Raw genomic sequence first — 18,575 nt, forward strand, 5'->3', positions numbered from 1 at the left:
GAGCGGAAGTAAGCAAGGCCTTTTGAAATCTCACCTTGGAACTAGCGCAGAGTTGCTCTTGCACATTCTATTGGCCAAAAGAAGTCTTACAGGCAGCCCAGATCCAGGCGGTGGAGAAATAGACCACATTTCTTGATTGAAGAAGCTGCAAAATCACATTGCAAAGCAGTGTAGATACAGGGAATGTTGAAAGTTGTGGCCATTTTTGCAATGTCACAGTCATAGAGAAAATTGAAGAATTTTAAGCAGGGAGTTGATATAATTGGATTGGACTTATAGAAACATGATTTTTACAGAGGTGTGGAAAATGGATAAATCAGGACAAATTTGGAGGGAAAGAGAGGTTAGAAGGATAATTCATTAATTCAATTGAGAAATATTGTCAGACTGATCTATGGCTAGTGTTAGCGAAAAAAGAGAAGATGAAGTAGTTTTGAATGATAAAGGAGGTAGAGGCTTGATGAATATTCAGTTCTGGGAAATAAGGGACCCAGAGAAGTAAAGTATGGCTCCAATATTCTGACTTTGTAAACTCAGAAATCATTAAGTTTTTCAAAGAGGTAGACAATATAGGATCAGTAGCAGGTTTGGGTTGGAAGATGGTGATTTAAGTTTTGGGCATGTTGAGTTTTATATGACAGTGAGAACCTCAAATGGATGTGTCTACTGGGAGACACATTTGTCTGGATTTAGGGAGAGAGGTCTGAGCTTTGGAAGTCCTTCACATAGAGGTAGCAGGTGATGCCATGGGAATATATGATATCACTCACGGAGATAACTTAGTATGAGAAAGACGGATAAGGATGGAACTCTGGGAAATGTTACATTTTAAAAGAGGTGGATGGAGGAAACGGAGCTCATAAAAGAGTGTAAGAAGCAGCAGCAAGAAAGGTAAGACAAAAGCAACAAAGAGTAGTGTCCCAAGAGCTAAGGGGAAAGGCAATTGGGGTCAAACCTTTAAGGAAGTCAAATAGGAAGAGGACTAAATAACCCTAGGATATTACTGAGGATCCATTTTAGGGATGGTTTTAGTGAAATAGTGGAAGTAAAACCCAGAATATGATGGGTCAAGGAGCAAATGAAAGGTAGGGAGGAAAGACAAAAAGTTCAATTTCTTTTTTTTTTTTTTGAGATGGAGTCTTGCTCTGTCACCCAGGCTGGAGTGCAGTGGCGCAATCTCAGCTCACCGCAACCTCCGCCTCCCAGGTTCAAGCAATTCTCCTTCCTCAGCCTCCCGAGTAGCTGGGATTACAGGCACCTGCCGCTGCGCCCAGCTGATTTTTGTATTTTGAGTAGAGACGAGGTTTCACCATCTTGGCCAGGCTAGTCTCGAACTCCTGACCTGCCTCGACCTCCCAAAGTGCTGGGATTACAGGCGTGAGCCACTGTGCCCGGCCAAAAGTTCAGTTTCTAGAGGGAGAGGTGGGTTAGTTTTAAACTGGGAGAAACATGAGAGCGTTGGTGTGCTGAGGAGTAAGAGCCAGTTGGGATGGAGAGAGTAATGGAGAGAAGAGGAAGAAAATAATGCCCTCTTGATCCATGTGGGGTTCTTTTTAAAATTCTCCATTCTTCAAGGTAACCCAGAACTCCTCAGAATTAATTTGCCCCTCTCCCATCTGCTCCAAAGTCCCAGGGTGCGCACATCCTTAAATACAAGTGTTTATTGCCCTGCATCCCCCCACCCCCAAGAGTTAGCCTTTGCATGCATCTTATATTAAGTATTGAAGGAGAACGTGGAGTCCCTTTAGATCCATTATGATGGAACTGTTGTGTCCTCTTCCAACTACTGATCTTTCCGCTATTCCTAGAGGTATCTATAGTTTCAGTATGGGAAATCTTTTCCCTCTACTCAAGTAATAGGGCATTTGTAAGTTTTATTTCAATAAAGAATGCAAGAAAGTAACGATAAAGAGCAAAGTCATAATGCTACCAGGAAAATAAATGGTCTTTATTCTCTTTTCCAGTTTTCTTTCAAAAATATTCTCAGCTTCTTGAAAAAAAGACTACAAAAGAGCTGGTTCATACAACATTGGAGTGTGTGAAAAAAAATATGCCCGTGGAAGGTAAAAATTAATGTGCCTAGAATTCAGTTGCTGAATGTACTATGTAAGGATCCCAAATCAATATTTCCAGTAAGATTCCCAGGTAGATCATACTGAAAAGTTGAGTCTCACAATAATTTAAGCTACAAATGTACAAATATCTAGGACATGCTGGGCATGGTGACTCACACCTGTAATCCCAGCACTTTGGGAGGCCGAGGCGTGTGGATCACGAGGTCAACAGATCGAGACCATCCTAGCCAAAATGGTGAAACCCCATCTCCACTAAAAGCACAAAAATTATCTAGGCATGGTGGTACACACCTGTAATCCCAGCTACTCGGGAGGCTGAGGCAGGAGAGTCGCTTGAACCCGGGAGGCAGAGGTTGCAGTGAGCCGAGGTTGTGCCACTGCACTCCACCTGGCGATGGAGCAAGATTCCGCCTCAAAAAAACCCAAAAGACAAAAAACAAATATATAGGACATAAAATTCTTTTGTTGTTGTTTTTTTGAGACAGGGTCTCACTTTGTTGCCCAGGCTAGAGTGCAGTAGTGCGAACACGGCTCACTACAGCCTCGACCTCCCGGGCTCAAGTGATCCTCCCATTTCTGCCTCCTGAGTAGCTGAGACTACAAGCATACCCCACTACACTCAGCTAATTTTTGTATTTTTTGTAGAGATGGAGTTTCACCATGTTGCCCAGGCTGATCTTGAACTCCTAAGCTTAAGTGATGTGGCTGTCTCAGCTTCTTGAAGGGCTGGGATTATAGGTGTGAGCCACGGTGCCTGGTCCTAAAATTCGTATATGTACTCATATATCTTTAATTTGTCTATGGAAAAAAATAGAAGCTTAATTGTGAAAAAGGTTACATTGCTTTTAGACTTCTTCGACCTTTGCTTCTTTCTGAACTTTCTATACACGTTTGCTCTTTTTTTCACATATCAGTTAAAACCATGTGATGAAAATGTGATGATGATTTTTTTATGGATGTGAATTATTTAAATTCTTTAAATTAATAGATTATTATTATTATTATTATTATTATTATTTTTGAGATAGGATCTCACTCTGTTTTCCAGGCTGGAATGCAGTAGTGTGACCACAGCTCACAGTAGCCTTGATCTCCTGGGTTCCAAGTAATCCTCCACCTCAGCCTCCCAGTAGCTGGGATCAAAGGTGCCCACTACCACACTTGGCCAATTTTATTTTTATTTTTTGAATTTTTGTAGAGAGAGTGTCTTGCCATGTTGCCAGGCTGGTCTTGAATTCCTGGCTTCAAGCAATCCTCCCATCTCAGCCTCCCTGTGCTGGGATTACAGGAGTGAGCTACCATGCCCGGCCAATAGGTTATTTTTAAGAACAGTTTTATATTTACAGAAAAATTGAGCAGATAATGCAAAGAGATCTCATTTTACCCTTGCTCTGCACACATGCTCTCCCCTATTGTTAACATCTTACATGAATATAATATACTTCTTACAACTAATCAACTAATATTGGTATATTATTATTAATTAAAATTCACAATTTTCAGGTTTCCTTAGTGTTCACCTCATTTTCTTTTCTGTAATAGGATCCCCATCCAGAACACCACGTTACACTGAGTTCTCATGTCTCTTTAGGCACGTCTTGGCTGTGGTAGTTTCTCAGATTTTCCTCATATTTGATGACCCTGACAGTTTTGAGCAATACTGGTCAGGTATATTATAGAATGTCCATCTATCAGAATTTGTCTGATGTTTTTCTAATAATTAGACTGGGATTATTGGTTTTTGGGAGGAAGATCACAGATGTAAAATGCTATTTTCATTACATCATATCAAGGGCATATATTATCAAAATGATTCTTGACTATTGATGTTGACCTTGATCACTTGGTTAAGGTAGTGTTTGTCAAGTTTCTCCACTGTGAAGTTACTCTTTCCCTCCCCACCCCTTTCCATACTACACTGTTTGGAAGGTTCAGTCCACACTTAAGGACTGGGGAGTTATGCTCTCCATTCATGAGGGTGGATTATGGTATTAGTCATGGTCAGCAGGCTGGAGACTCAGGAAGGAGTAAGAGTTGCAGTTTGAGTCCAAAGACCATCTGCTGCAGAACCTTGAAGAGCCAGTGCTGCAGATGAAGTGCAAAGGCAGTCCACTGAGTTTCCTCTTGCTCAGAGGAGGTCCTCTTTTTGTTCCATTCAGATCTTCAATTGATTAGATGAAATCTACTTACATTATTGAGGGCAATCTGCTTTACTCAAAGTCCAGCAATTTAAATGTAAATCTCATCCAAAAGCATTTTCACAGAAACATCCAGAATGTTTGGCCAAATATCTGGACACTGTGGCCTAGATAAGTTGACACATAAAATTAACCATCACAAGTATCTATATAATTTATTTGAAATTTTGTCCAGGTGATATTTTTCTCTTTTATTCCATTTATTTATTTATATAATCATTTAGTTATATCTGCATGTACTCATGGAGATACATACATCTATATATATATATATATCTTCAACTTTTCAGTTCTGGGGTACATGTGCAGGATGTGCAGGTTTGTTTCATGGGTAAACGTGTGCTATGGTGCTTTGCTACATAGACCAACCCATCACCCAGGTATTAAGCCCAGCATCCATTAGCTGTTCTTCCTGATGCTCTCCCTCCCTGGCTTGCTCCCTCCACCACAGGCCCCAGTGTGTGTTGTTCCCCACTGTGTGTCCAACTCATGGATATTTATTTTAAATTTTGGTTTATAATCCAATACTGCTCTATTTTGTAGTTCCAGCTTTGGACATTGGGAACTTTTTCATTTGACTCCTGTGACCCTTTAACATATCACCACAATGTGTTTTTTCTTTTGTTTTGGTTTAGCACTTCCTCACTTTCTGGGACTGCAAAATGCTTGAGACTCACATTGTACATTTCATGTCCCTATCCTGGAATCAGATATTTCTTTGAGGAGCCCTAGTTCCTTTGATTGAAGAATAGTGTCCTATGAAATTTGATAATTTGTATTGTCATTTTCATTCAGTTCAATGTATTTTTAAAAATTTCCCTTTAGACATCTCCTTTGACTCGTGGATTATTTAGAAGTGTGTTGTTTAGTTTCAAGCATATGGAGATTTTCCTGTGTTATTTCTTTTATTAATTTCTGGTTTCTTTTCACTGTGGTTGGAGAAAACGATATGATTTCAGCAATTTTAAATTAGTTGATGTTATTTAATGTCCCGAGATATGGTTTGTTTCAGCATATGTTCCAGGGGCACTGGAAAAGAATGGGTATTCTGTTGTTGGGTGGAGCGTTCTATAAATGTGGATTAGATCCTTGTAGTTGATGATGTTTATAAGTTCTATGTTCTTGCTGATTTTCTGTGTAGTTCTGTCAATGGTTGAGAGAGAGGTGTTGATGTATCCACCTATAATTGTATATTTGTCAATTCCTCTTTCAATTGTATCAGTTTTGCTTTATACATTTTGCAGCTTTGTTTGGTGTATACACATTTGGGGTCACTTTACAAGGCTCTGTTTATTTTTTTTCTGTCTAGTTTTTTTGTTTCTTTGTGTTTTTTTTTGTTTTGTTTTGTTTTTCAGACGAAGTCTCGCTCTGTTGCCCAGGCTGGAGTGCAGTGGTGCGATCTCAGCTCACTGCAACCTCTGCCTCCTGGGTTCAAGCGATTCTCTTGCCTCAGCCTCCTGAGTAGCTGGGATTACAGGTGTGCGCGCCACCATGCCCTGCTAATTTTTGTATTAAAGTAGATATGGGGTTTCACCATGTTGGTCAGGCTGGTCTCAAACTTCTCATCTCAGGTGATCCATCCACCTCGGCCTCCCAAAGTGCAGGGATTACAGGTGTGAGCCACCACGCCCAGCCTTTTTTTGGTATTTTTAGTAGAGACAGGGTTTCACCATGTTGGCCAGGCTGGTCTAGAACTCCCGACCACAGGTGATCCGCCCGCCTCAGCCTCCTAAAGTGCTGGGTTTACAGGCGTGAGCCACTGTGCCCAGCCTTTTCTGTCTAGTTTGTTTCTGTTGTTCAGTTGACATTTTCTGTTGTTTTGTCTTCCAATTCACTAATCTCTCTATCCCCTTCATTCTCCTGAGTCCATCCACTGAGCTTTTTATTTTGGTTATTATATTATTCAATTATAAAATTTCCATTTTTTTTTTGTCTATCTACTGTGTTGAGGCTTCTTTATTTAAGAAAAAAGTGATACATGATGTGGGATTAAAATCAAGAACATCATTGAACTTCACCTTCCCTCCAACCAGTTGCCCCAAACTCCCCTGCCCCCACCCTTTGTGTTCCCAATTCCTTCCTTAGTGAATGAAGAACTTAATCCCAAAAGCCCTGGCACAAACTCCAGGTTCTCTTTCCCTAGCTCCTCCCCTCCCCCTGTCCCCCATTCCTAGAAGGGCAGGCACCTCAGTTTGAATGCATGGGAGAGCCCAGAGTGGTGACGGAGACAGGGGGAAAGGCTTCCCCCTCAGGGAAAGGGACCGAGGAGTACAGTGCAGTGAAGTGAGGGCTCCCATAGCCTGGGGTACCAAAATGGGGCCCTGGGGCCAGAGGAAAGGACACTGGTCCCCCTGAGAAAGGAGACCCAACAGCCTCAAAATCCTCTCGTTGTGCATAGCCACTGCTTGATCGCTTGCCCTTCTGGCGCCGGTTACAGAACCACACTTGGACCACATCCTTCTCCAGCCCAAGCTGCTGGGCGATGTGGCTGATCTGCTGCAGTGTGGGTTTCGGGCACCGCGGGAACAAATTCTCCAGGTTGCCTCTCACTCGGTTCTCGATACTGGTTCGCTTTCTCTTTCGGGCCTGCACGAGGGTTTCTGCTTTGCATATCTCCTGAAGATTTTCATTGTTGTCAGCTTCCTCCACCCACTTCTGCAGCAAGGGCCGCAGCTCACACATGTTCTTGAAGCTAAGCTGCAGAGCCTCAAAGCGGCAGATGGTCGTTTGGCTGAACACCTTCCCAAATAGAAACCCCAGGGTGAGCCACATCGGCCTGTGTATATCCCAGGGTGATCCTCTTCTGCTTCAGGAGCTTGGCAAATTGCTCGAGTTCTTTCTGCAGAGCTTTGATGTCCTGGGACTCCTCCGGGTTTTGCTCCAGCTTCTCCTTCTCCAGCTTCACGGCACCAGGGGGGACGGTGCAGGGCTCCGGGGAGGCCCCATCGGAGTTGCTCTCCCCCCTGACTCCTGCTTCGCCCTCAGGCTGAGAGGTCTCCAAGCCGCCTTGGGGCACTAGCCCCACTCCAGTCTGAGGCCCACAGTACGCCATCCCCCCACAGAACTCATACGACGGGGGACATGGGGGAATCCCCCACACCTCAGAGCCTGGCCCAAACCCCGGCCCGATTCCTGGCCCTCCAGGAGGGCCTTGGAAGCTTAGCCAGGTCCGAGGATCAACCCAGCCCGGCTCCGGCCCCCCTGGCCCATCACCTCCACCGCCTGGAGGGGGCGAGAAGGCGAAATCCGAAGCCAGGTGTCCCGCCATGGGGAAGGAAGGCGCCCCAAGCCGGGGGCATGGTGAAATCTTGGTTTTTCTTTATATCTTCTAGTTCTTTGCTGAAACTTTCTAGTTTTTCATTTGTTTCAAGCATGTCTGTATCTTCTTGTTGAAGCGTTTTTTTTTTTTTTTTTAATCATGGCTGCTTTTAAATCTTTGTCAGATAATTCTAACAATTTTATTATCTTTTTTTTTTTTTTTTTTTTTTTTTTTTGAGACAGGTTCTCGCTGTGTTGCCCAGGCTGGTCTTGAACTTCTGGGATCAAGCGATTCTTCTGCCTCAGCCTCCCAAAGTGCTGGGATTACAGATGAGAGCCACCGTGCCTGGCCCCATTTTTGTTGTCTTGATTGTAGGCATCTATTGATTATTATATTTTATTAAATTTGAAAACTTACTGGTTCTTAGCATAATGACTTATTTTCTATTGAACTCTGGACATTTTTGCATTATATTCTCAGAGTCTGGATCTTATTTAAACATGTTTTCGTAATAGCTGGGCTTTTCAGATAGCACTTCAGCAGGAGAAAAGGGGCCCTGCCTCATTACTGCCTGATTGAGGTAGACTTGGCTTCCTTGACACCTGAGGGGCAGGGGCTCCTGGTTGCATCTGAGTGTGGAGCGGAGTTCCAGCTTCCATGTGCTCTCCCTTGGTTCTTAATTTTAATAATACACACACTTTTAAGAGAGATTATTTATATTGCACTTATGTGCCCCTCTTCCCAATACAGAGACAGCCTGGAGCTGTTGCCCAAAGAATTGGAAGTCATTTAGCTCCAACTGCTACTTTATTTCTACTGAATCAGCATCTTGGCAAGACAGTGAGAAGGACTGTGCTAGAATGGAGGCTCACCTGCTGGTGATAAACACTCAAGAAGAGCAGGTACTTTCTAATAGATAATGGGGCTGTGAGCCCTGCCTGATCTTTGTATATCTCTCTTGGCTAAGAAGGAGGTTTTTGTTACTTTGGGATATTTGCACTGTGGCAGAAGGCTTTCAATAAAATAGGTAGAAAGGGCTCCTAAGCCTTTATATTCCATACCTCCTTCCTGCTTCAGTAAAACTAACCTCCCCAGAAGAAGTTGTGACATTAAAAATATATGAGGGTTGAATGGAAGGATGAAAATGTTTCAGTCTGAAATATCAATTTGTTATTTCAATATGTAAATGTTTTATACATGATTAACTACTTAACAAAGAAGAGGTATTAAGTTGAATAGAGAAAAGAAATAAAGTTAACTCATGATGAATCACAATCCACACTCAGGAATGAAAATAAAGAATCCCTGAAGTTATGAAAGGAAAATGACTGAATCTGCCAAAATTTTCTCATGTACAACTTTGAAGAATGTAATCCCTTAGTGAAGAAAAGAGGGGAAGTAAACCTGAGATGAGAATTCATTCTGATCATAGAAATTGCTTCCATACTGGCTGGGCATGCTAGCTCATGCCTGTAATCCCAGCACTTTGGGAGGCCAAGGCGGGCAGATCACTTGAGGCCGGGAGTTCAAGACCAGCTTGGCCAAAATGGTGAAACCCAGCCTCTACTAAAAATACAAAAATTAGCCAGGCATGGTGGCACACACCTGTAGTCCCAGCTACTGGGGAGGCTGAGGCATGAGAATTGCTTAAGCCTGGGAGGCAGAGGTGCAGTGAGCCAAGATTGCACCACTGCACTCCAGCCTGGGACAGAAAGTGAGACTCTGTCTCAAAAAAAAAAAAAAAATTCCTTCCGTATGTACTGAACATCATGCTTACAAGCGATGTCTTTGATTCTGCCCTGCTCAGCCAGAGATCCCCATTCCTACGTAGAGCTCTAATGCAGCTGTTGCTGGATCCTCTCCTTTTCTTCTTGTTTGTCTAAGGTATTAAGAATTCAGTTTAAGCTGAATACTGTAAAGGCTGTGATTCCTTCTTTTCCCCCCTCAGGATTTCATCTTCCAGAATCTGCAAGAAGAATCTGCTTATTTTGTGGGGCTCTCAGATCCAGAAGGTCAGCGACATTGGAAATGGGTTGATCAGACACCATACAATGAAAGTTCCACGTGAGTATAGAATGAGATAAAAGAATCTTGGGTCCTGGATCCTGCAGAGAGCTTAGGGTATTCTAGCTAATCAGCTATAAAAGTAAAATAGCTCACTCTTCTTTTAGCTCTTGGGTACTAGGTTAAATAATTTCATTATCTCATTTAATCTGCACAAGAACCCTATGAGGCACACATTGTTATTTTTCCCACTGTAGATATGAGGAAATTGAGCTTGGAGAGTGTAGATAATTCAGCTAAGGTCACCCAGTGGTGTCAACAATAGTTCTCAAATCAGGTGGATCTTACTGTGCTTTTAACCCGTATATTTACCTATCTCTACATAGTGAAAATCCATGTTGATTAAGATCATAACCAATTATTAAGATTTAATAATTCTTTTTTTTCTTTTTTGAGACAGGGTCTTACTCTGTCAACCAGGCTGGAGTGCAGTGGTGCAATCATGGCTCACTGCAGCCTTGAATTCCTGGGCTCAACTGATCCTCCCACCCAAGTCTTCTGAGTTGCTGGGATGACAAGTGTGTGCCACCACACCCAGTCAGGCTGAAGATGTAATGCTTCTTATGAAGCAAAAATGCTAGATTCTGATAATCTTATATCTCATATTTATGTAATTCTTTAATTACATAAATTACATACTTTACATATATTACATAAATTACATAAAATACATACTTTACTGGATTACCACCTTCGATCTTCATATCCACTGTATGAAATAAATAGTGATGTTACTCTAGTCCTTATTTTTTAGATAGAAAAACTGAGAATCAGGGAAGTTAAATTACTTGTCCAATAACAAGGATAAGTAGAAGATTCAAAAGATTTTACTAGTTCTCTAGACTTTAAAAACAGTGCATTAAAAAAAGGAAAAAACTCTATTGATAAGTGGGACCAGGGTAAAATAAAATCTTTTCATCATACAAGGACACCCTATAGGTTGATGGACCCATAGGAACAGGACATAAGGATGGACAAATAGAAGAGAACCTCTAGAAAATCTATGGTGAGGATATTCAAAGCAGTAAGGTAGAGAACATTGAGTGACATAGGCACAGTTTTCAAAGGAAATGCCGGAAATGCAGATGGAGGAGAAGCTGCATGATGAGTAGCAGAAAGGTGGATTTGGGCATATCTGACCCTATGTTCCATGAAATTCATCCCTAGCTCCTCACCCTTGTCTCTAACCCTTTTCAAAGCTCTGTTTGAAGAAATGCCCTCATCCTTTTTGTCGCTTTCAGATTCTGGCATCCACGTGAGCCCAGTGATCCCAATGAGCGCTGCGTTGTGCTAAATTTTCGTAAAGCACCCAAAAGATGGGGCTGGAATGATGTTAATTGTCTTGGTCCTCAAAGGTCAGTTTGTGAGATGTTGAAGATCCACTTATGAACTGAACATTCTCCATGAACAGGTGGTTGGATTGGTATCTGTCATTGTAGGGATAGATAATAAGCTCTTCTTATTTATGTGTAAGGGAGGTCCATAGAATTTAGGTGGTCTGTCAACTATTCTACTTATGAGAGAATTGGTCTGTATATTGACTGATTCACTTTTTCATAAAGTGAGCATTTATTGAGCATTTTTTCATGTGCCAGAGCCTGTACTGGAGACCCCCATTGTGCACACATGGAGAGAACATGAGTCTCTCTTAATTTTTGTCTGGTTGCTAAAGAATTATTTACCAATAAAATTATGTGATGTGGTGTCTCCTCCTGTCTGGTTTTCTCTTCATCCCTACTATACTGATATATAATTGTATATATATACTGGCAAATATATATATATATTATATATATCATATATAATATATATAATACATATGATATATATAATACATAATATATGATATATATATTATATATATAATATATAATATATAATATATAACATATAACATATATGATATATAATATATATCATATGTGATATATGATATATATATTATATATGATATATATAATATATATATACTGACAAAATTGTATATATTTAAGGTTTACACTGTGGTGATTTGACATACATATATATTGTAAAATGATTACCATAATCAAGTTACTTAACCCACACCCATTATCTTACATAGTTAACAATCTTGTGTGTAGTGAGAACGTTTAAGATCTACTCCATTCTGTCCATTGGTATCAACAAACAAAAAGCAAGATCTATTCCCCAAAAAATTTCAAGTGTGCAATGCATCATTAACTATAGTCACCATGCAGCATATTAGATCTCTAGAACTTTGTCATCTTAGAACTGAAAATTTGTACCCTTTGACCAACATTGCCTGATTTTCTCCACTGCCCTCCATTCCCTCACAACCATCATTTTACCCTCTGTTTCTATGGATTGACTTTTTAAGATTCTACATATAAGTAGAATTATACAGTATTTGTCATTCTCTGTATGACTTATTATATTTCACTTAGTATAATGCCCTCCAGATTCATCCATGTTGTGCAAATGACAGGATTTCCTTTTTTATGGCTGAATACTACTCCATTTTATATACATAGTACATTTTCTTTATCCTTTCATCCATTGGCCAATACTTAAGTTGTTTCCGTGTCTTCACTCTTGTGAATAATGGTCCAATAAGCATGGAAGTGCAGATATCTGTTCTAGATAGTGATTTCATTTTCTTTTGGTATATACCCGGAAGTAGGATTGCTGGATCATATGATAGTTTTATTTATATTTATTTATTTATTTATTTAGAGATGGAGTCTCATTCTGTTGGCAGGCTGGAGTGCAATGGCTTGATCTTGGCTCACTGCAACCTCTGCCTCCTGGGTTCAAGCGATTCTCCTGCCTCAGCCTCTCAAGTAGCTGGGATACAGGTGCACGCCACCATGCCCAGCCAATTTTTGTATTTTTAGTAGAGACGGGGTTTCAGCATGTTGGCCAGGATGGTCTCGATCTCTTGACCTCATGATCCACCTGCCTCTGTCTCCCAAAGTGCTGGGATTACAGGCGTGAGCCACCACGCCCCGCCAGATAGTTTTATTTTTAGTCTTTTGAGGAACTTCCATACTGTTTTCCATAATAGCTGTACTAATTTATATCCCCACCAACAGAGCACAAAGGTTCCCTTTTATCTATATCCTTACCAATACTTGTTAGTTTTTGCCTTTTTAATAATAGCTCTTCTAACAGCTGTGTGGGTGGTATCTCATTGCAGTTTTGATTTGAATTTCCCTAATGATTAGTCATGTTGAACATATTTTCATGTACCTATTGGCCATTTGTATGTTTTCTTTGGAAAAATGTCTATTCAGTTTCTTTGCCCATTTGTAAATTGAATTATTTGTTTTTTTTGTTGCTGTTGAGTTGTACAAATTTCTTACATCAAGCTTGTCCAACCTGTAGCCTGCAGGCCACATGTGGCCCAGGATGGCTTTGAATGCAGCCCGACACAAATTTGTAAACTTCCTTAAAATGTTATGAGATTTTTTAGCTCATTAGCTGTTGTTGTTAATGTTAGTGTACTTTATGTGTGGCCCAAGACAATTCTTCCAATGTGGCCCAGAGAAGCTAAAGGATTGGACACCCCTGTCTTACATATTTTGGATATTAACCCCTTGTCAGATATATAGTTTGCAAATATTTTCTCCCATTCTGTAGGCTACTCTTTCATTTTTTGATTGTTTCCACTGCTGTGCAGAAGATTTTTATTTTGATGTAATCCTATTTGTCTATTTCTGCTTTTCTTTCCCAGTTTTCTTTTTTTAAATGAAGTTGAATATTTTATTTCTTATTTTGCTGCCAAGCTGTTGCTTCACTGTATAAAAATAGCACCAGCAAATGTACTATCTTGGGAAATTAAGATAGTGTTGTTCTTCATCTGACACTGTATGTACATCCACCAACAAAAAGTTCTCTACTCCCAATTACTTCCAATGGAAAGATGATTAAGTATTTTGACCCAAATCCAGATATTAATGTAAGCAAGTTACAATATTATATTAGGTTTAAGACAACAATGTTATCCTTGAATTACATAATATTAATAACTAGGTTTACCATAGATAATTTCATGAATTCTGAATATTAGAGCCTAGTCTAAAAATCATAGGGTATTGTGAAAAAGAAGCATATTGTATTTATCTGCAATCATTAGAAAATTTTTTTGTTTGTTTTTTGAGATAGAGTCTTGCTCTGTCGCCCAGGCTGGAGTGCAGTGGCACGATCTCAGCTCGCTGCAACCTCTGCCTCCCGGGTTCAAGTGATTCTCCTGCCTCAGGCTCCTGAGTAGCTGGGATTACAGGCATGTGCCACCATACCCAGCTAATTTTTGTATTTTCAGTAGAGATAGGGTTTCAGCATGTTGGCCAGGCTGGTCTCAAACTCCTGCCCTCAGGTGATCTGCCCGCCTTGGCCTCCCAAAGTGCTGGGATTACAGATGTGAGTTGTAGTTCATCTAGTTCTGAAGGGTTACTGAGTGTCATTGTGATCAGTCAATTGTCTTCATAACAAGATTTGTGTTGCAGGAAGTTAGGGACCCCAAACGGAGGGACTGGCTGGAGCCAAGGCAGAAGAACATAAATTGTGAAGATTTCATGGACATTTATCAGTTCCCCAAATTAATACTTTTATAATTTCTTATGCCTGCCTTTACTGCAATCTCTGAACATAGATTGTGAAGATTTCATGGACATTTATCAGTTCCCGAAATTAATACTTTTATAATTTCTTATGTCTGTCTTTACTTTAACCTCTTAATCACGTTATCTTCGTAAGCTGAGAATGTACGTCACCTCAGGACCACTGTTGTACAAATTGATTGTAAAACATGTGTGTTTGAACAATATGAAATCAGTGCACCTTGAAAAAGAACAGAATAACAGCAGTTTTCAGGGAACAAGGGAAGATAACCATAAGGTCTGACTCCCTGCAGGGTCGGGCAGAATAGAGCCATATTTTTCTTCTTGCAGGGAGCCTATAAACAGACGTGTGAGTAGGAGAGATATTGCTGAATTCTTTTCCCAGCAAGGAATATTAATAATTAATACCCTGGGGAAGGAATGCATTCCTGGGGGGAGGTCTATAAACAGCCTCTCTGGGAGTGTCTTACGCGGTTGAGATAAGGATTGAAATATACCCTGGTCTCCTGAAGTACCCTCAGGCTGACTAGGATTGGGAAATTCCAGCCTGGTAAATTCTAGTCAGACTGGTTCTCTGCTCTCGAACCCTGTTTCCTGTTAAGATGTTTATCAAGACAATACGTGCACAGTGGGACATAGACCCTCATCAGCACAGCAGGGCATAGACCCTCATCAGTAATTCTAATTTTGCCCTTGCCTTGCGATCTTTATTGCCCTTTGAAGCATGTGATCTCTGTGACCTACTCCCTGTATGTACACCCCCTCCCCTTTTAAAATCCCTAATAAAAACTTGCTGGTTTTGCGGCTCGGGGTCATCACGGTCCTACCAATATGTGAGGTTACACCCAGAGGCCAGCTGTAAAATTTCTCTCTTTGTACTCTTTCTCTTTATTTCTCAGACTGGCCAACACTTAGGGAAAATAGAAAAGAACCTATGTTGAAATACTGGGAGCTGGTTCCCCGATAGATTTGTTGACAACTCTGGATTTTCTTCAAGGGATTCATTAATTTCAGTTACTTCTGATAAAGGAGAAAACAGTTCATTAGTAGCTTTCATACTTTCCAAAGCACCAAACTCATCTTGTTTGTTCAATTTTGTCCCAACTTCAGGCCAACTACAGTAAACAACAGCTCCCAAAGACTCCTGTGCAAATTGCTGATTCCCACTGTTCCAATACCATTTTCTGTAATTATGTGTTCATGTTTCTCTGTGAATTTATGCAGTGAAAGCAGAATGTGTCTGGAAGGCACCCACCCTCAGCCACCAGAGCCTCTGCAGGCAGGGCCCAGCAGGCGCTGAGGGTGCATGCAGACTACAGACCACTGCCTGCAAGCTCCACGCCACTCTCAGTGCCATGTTCACAGGAGCTTTTCTTCTTATATCTATTAAAAAAATCATTCCCCAGACAAATGGCAAGTGGCTTTTTTCCTGTTTTTCTTTCTATGAATTTTATGGTTTTAGGCCTTACATTTAAGTCTTTGATACATTTTAAATTAATTTTCATGAGTGGTGGAAGATAAGGTTTCAATTTCATTCTTTTGAATGTGGAGATCCAGTTTTTCCAACACCATTTACTGAGGAAACTGTCCTTTCTTATCTTGTTTTCATCTTGGCACCCTTGTCAAATATTAGTTGACCATATACCTGGGAGTTTATTTTAAAAATTATTACTAAATAATCACTTAAAGTAGTTAACTATTTTTAATTATTAAGAAATAACTTTATTACATAATTATTTTAAATAGTTATTATTTTAAAAATTTCCAAAACTGTCAAAAAGAATAAACTACTTAGGAATAAATTTAACCAAAGGGGTGAAAAATCAGTACACTGAAAACTATAAAACATTGATGAAGGAAATTTAAGACGCAAAGCAATGAAAAGATATCCCATGTTTATGTGTTGAAATACTTAAATGGAGTAATATTAGCAAGCTAACCTACACTAGAAGCCTTTAGTGCTCATCCCCACACAAGGACAAAAGCATGACTGAAAAACTACATCTTGATGAGAATAGCTAAAAGAGGGCGCCAGAGTACAGCAAAGGAGAAGCAGAAACCCTGTAGAGCATAGAAACCCAGGATGGTCTCATAGAGAATGGAAGGAAACACCTTGCCTCTGCCACCAGATGGGATCAGGTCAGAACCAGGAAGGATTTCCCACTGCAGAAAAAAGATAAGCAAGAGGCCCTCAGCAGCCTCTATTGCCACATTGGACATCTATAGTCCTCACCACTGGAAACTCCTGCAGTTGTCACAGGTGCAAAGCCCACCTGAGGGAGCTTCTTGGAGTTCACATGACTGTGCTCCTTCCAGAGGAGTTGACACTGTGCCCCATTCATCATGGCTGATGGGGCTGCTGTACTGCAGCATCTTGGACCTGGAACCACTGCTGGAGTGTGTCCTGCTCTACATGTGAGAGGCTATGGCACATTTCTGTCTCTGAGACTTCATTGCCACTGAACCACCCCTGCTTGGTGGAATACCATCCCTGAGCTGAGCTGCTGCTACACCCTACCCTGTGGGACTAACCTGCGGCAGAGTGGCATTATTTACCTCCCAGTTGCTGCTGTGCCCTGCTCCTAGGGGCTTGAGCTGAAGCAGCACACTGCCTCCCAGGGAAATAGTGTGTTGGCCGCCCAAAGCACTTGCAACCCTCTATGCCTGAGCTGAAATGACAGCCTGTCTCCTGGGGAAGTGGTATCTTGGCTGCCCAGAGGAATCATGCTCCTGAGCCTACTCTGAAATGGCATTCTGCCTCCTAGGGAATAAATGCCTTGGTCACCCAGAGCAGCCATGACCCCTGGGCCAGTACTGAAGCAATATATTGCCTCTTGGGGAATTGATATTTTGGCTGAGGCATGCATAGTCATCACTGATGTTGACTGCAGCCAAAGAAGCTGCACAGAGGCTATGCCACTGCATCTATTGGGAAGTAGAGCCACCATATCCTTCCCAATGGGTACACTAAGACCCATCTGCAGGTGAATGCCTTTCCTATTAAAGCCACCCTGTAATATTCAGAGGGGGTGAACGATCCACCAGACATGCAGATGTCAAAGCAGGGACACAAGAAACATGAAAAAGCAAGAAAACATGATACCACCAAAGAAACACAATAATTCTGTAGTAACTAACCCCAAAGAACAGACTATGCAGACAGCCTACAGAATGGGAGAAAACATTTGCCAACTATGCATCTTACAAAGGTCTAATATGCATAATCTATAAGGAACTTAATTCAACAAGCAAAAAACAATCCCACAAAAATGGGCAAAGAACATGAAGAGACACTTCTCAAAAGAAGATATGCATGTGGTCAAAAAATACAAGAAAAAATGCCCATCATCACTAATCATTAGAGAAATGCAAATCAAAACCACAGTGAGATACCATCTCATGCCAATCAGAACAGCTGTTACTAAAAAGACAAAAAATAACTGATGTTGACGAGGCTGTGGAGAAAAGGAAACATTCTACTGGTGAAAATGTAAATTAGTTCAGCCTCTGTAGAAAGCAGTTTGTAGATTTCACAAAGAACTTAAAACTATGATTTAACTCAGTAACCCCATTACTGAGTTATATACCCAAGAGAAAATAAATCGTTCTATCATAAAGTCACATGCACTTGTATGTTCATTGCAGCACTATTCACAATAGCATAAACATGGAATCAACCTAGATGCCCATCATCCGTGGACTGGATTTTTAAAAATGTGGTACCGTATACACCATGGGGTACTACACGGCCAGAAAAATGAAATTGTGTCGTGTCCTTTTCAGCAACATGGATGCAGCTGGAGGCTATTATCCTAAGTGAATTAACACAGGAACAAAACACTAAATTCTGCAGGTTTTTACTTGTAAGTAGGAGTGAAACACAGTACACACTGATATAAAGATGAGAACAAGAGACACTGAAGACTACTAGAGGGGGGAGATTGGGAGGGCAGCAGTGATTGAAAACATACCTATTGGGTACTATGCTCGCTACTGGGGTAACGAGATCATTCGTACAAAAAAACCTAAGCAATACCCAATTCACTTATGTAACAAACCTGCACATGTACCTTGGAACCTAAAATAAAAGTCGAAAACAGAAAAAAAAAGAACAAATTACAATAAAAAAGAGAGAATTAAGTCATGGCCGTTGCAGCAACAAAGATGCAGGTGGAGGCCATTATCCTAGTGATTAATTCAGGAACAGAAAACCAAATACCTCACGTCAGTTCTTTGCTGACAATGTGATCTTATACTTAGAAAATTCTAAAGACTCCATCAAGAGGGGAGCAGCCAAAATGGCAGAATTGAAACAACTCTGCGGCTTCCACCAAGAAGGACGAAAATGGCGAATGAATTCTACATCTTCAATTGCTGT

At 40.9% G+C, this 18,575-nt stretch overlaps 1 protein-coding gene and 2 pseudogenes across 2 annotated transcripts in view; 1 reads left to right on the forward strand and 2 right to left on the reverse strand.

Annotated features, from left to right (window-relative positions):
• The window catches only part of CLEC4A (C-type lectin domain family 4 member A), a 38,671-nt gene extending 27,370 nt beyond the window's left edge, over positions 1–11,301 (forward strand). For both annotated transcript variants that reach the window (XM_055358609.2, XM_004052644.5), the window contains 4 exons: positions 1,965–2,063; positions 8,283–8,434; positions 9,481–9,596; positions 10,838–11,301. In XM_055358609.2, the coding sequence (XP_055214584.1) occupies positions 1,965–2,063; positions 8,283–8,434; positions 9,481–9,596; positions 10,838–10,985 (515 nt within the window). In that variant the 3' untranslated portion in view covers positions 10,986–11,301. The remainder of the gene's footprint in view (positions 1–1,964; positions 2,064–8,282; positions 8,435–9,480; positions 9,597–10,837) is intronic.
• On the reverse strand, positions 6,413–7,570 carry LOC115936467 (POU domain, class 5, transcription factor 1-like; annotated as a pseudogene).
• Positions 11,302–12,145: 844 nt separating the features above from the next.
• Positions 12,146–15,554, reverse strand: LOC109029028 (glycine cleavage system H protein, mitochondrial-like; annotated as a pseudogene).
• Positions 15,555–18,575: the final 3,021 nt, after the last annotated feature.

Source organism: Gorilla gorilla, chromosome 10 (genome assembly GCF_029281585.2).
Source record: "Gorilla gorilla gorilla isolate KB3781 chromosome 10, NHGRI_mGorGor1-v2.1_pri, whole genome shotgun sequence".
NCBI lineage: Eukaryota > Metazoa > Chordata > Mammalia > Primates > Hominidae > Gorilla > Gorilla gorilla.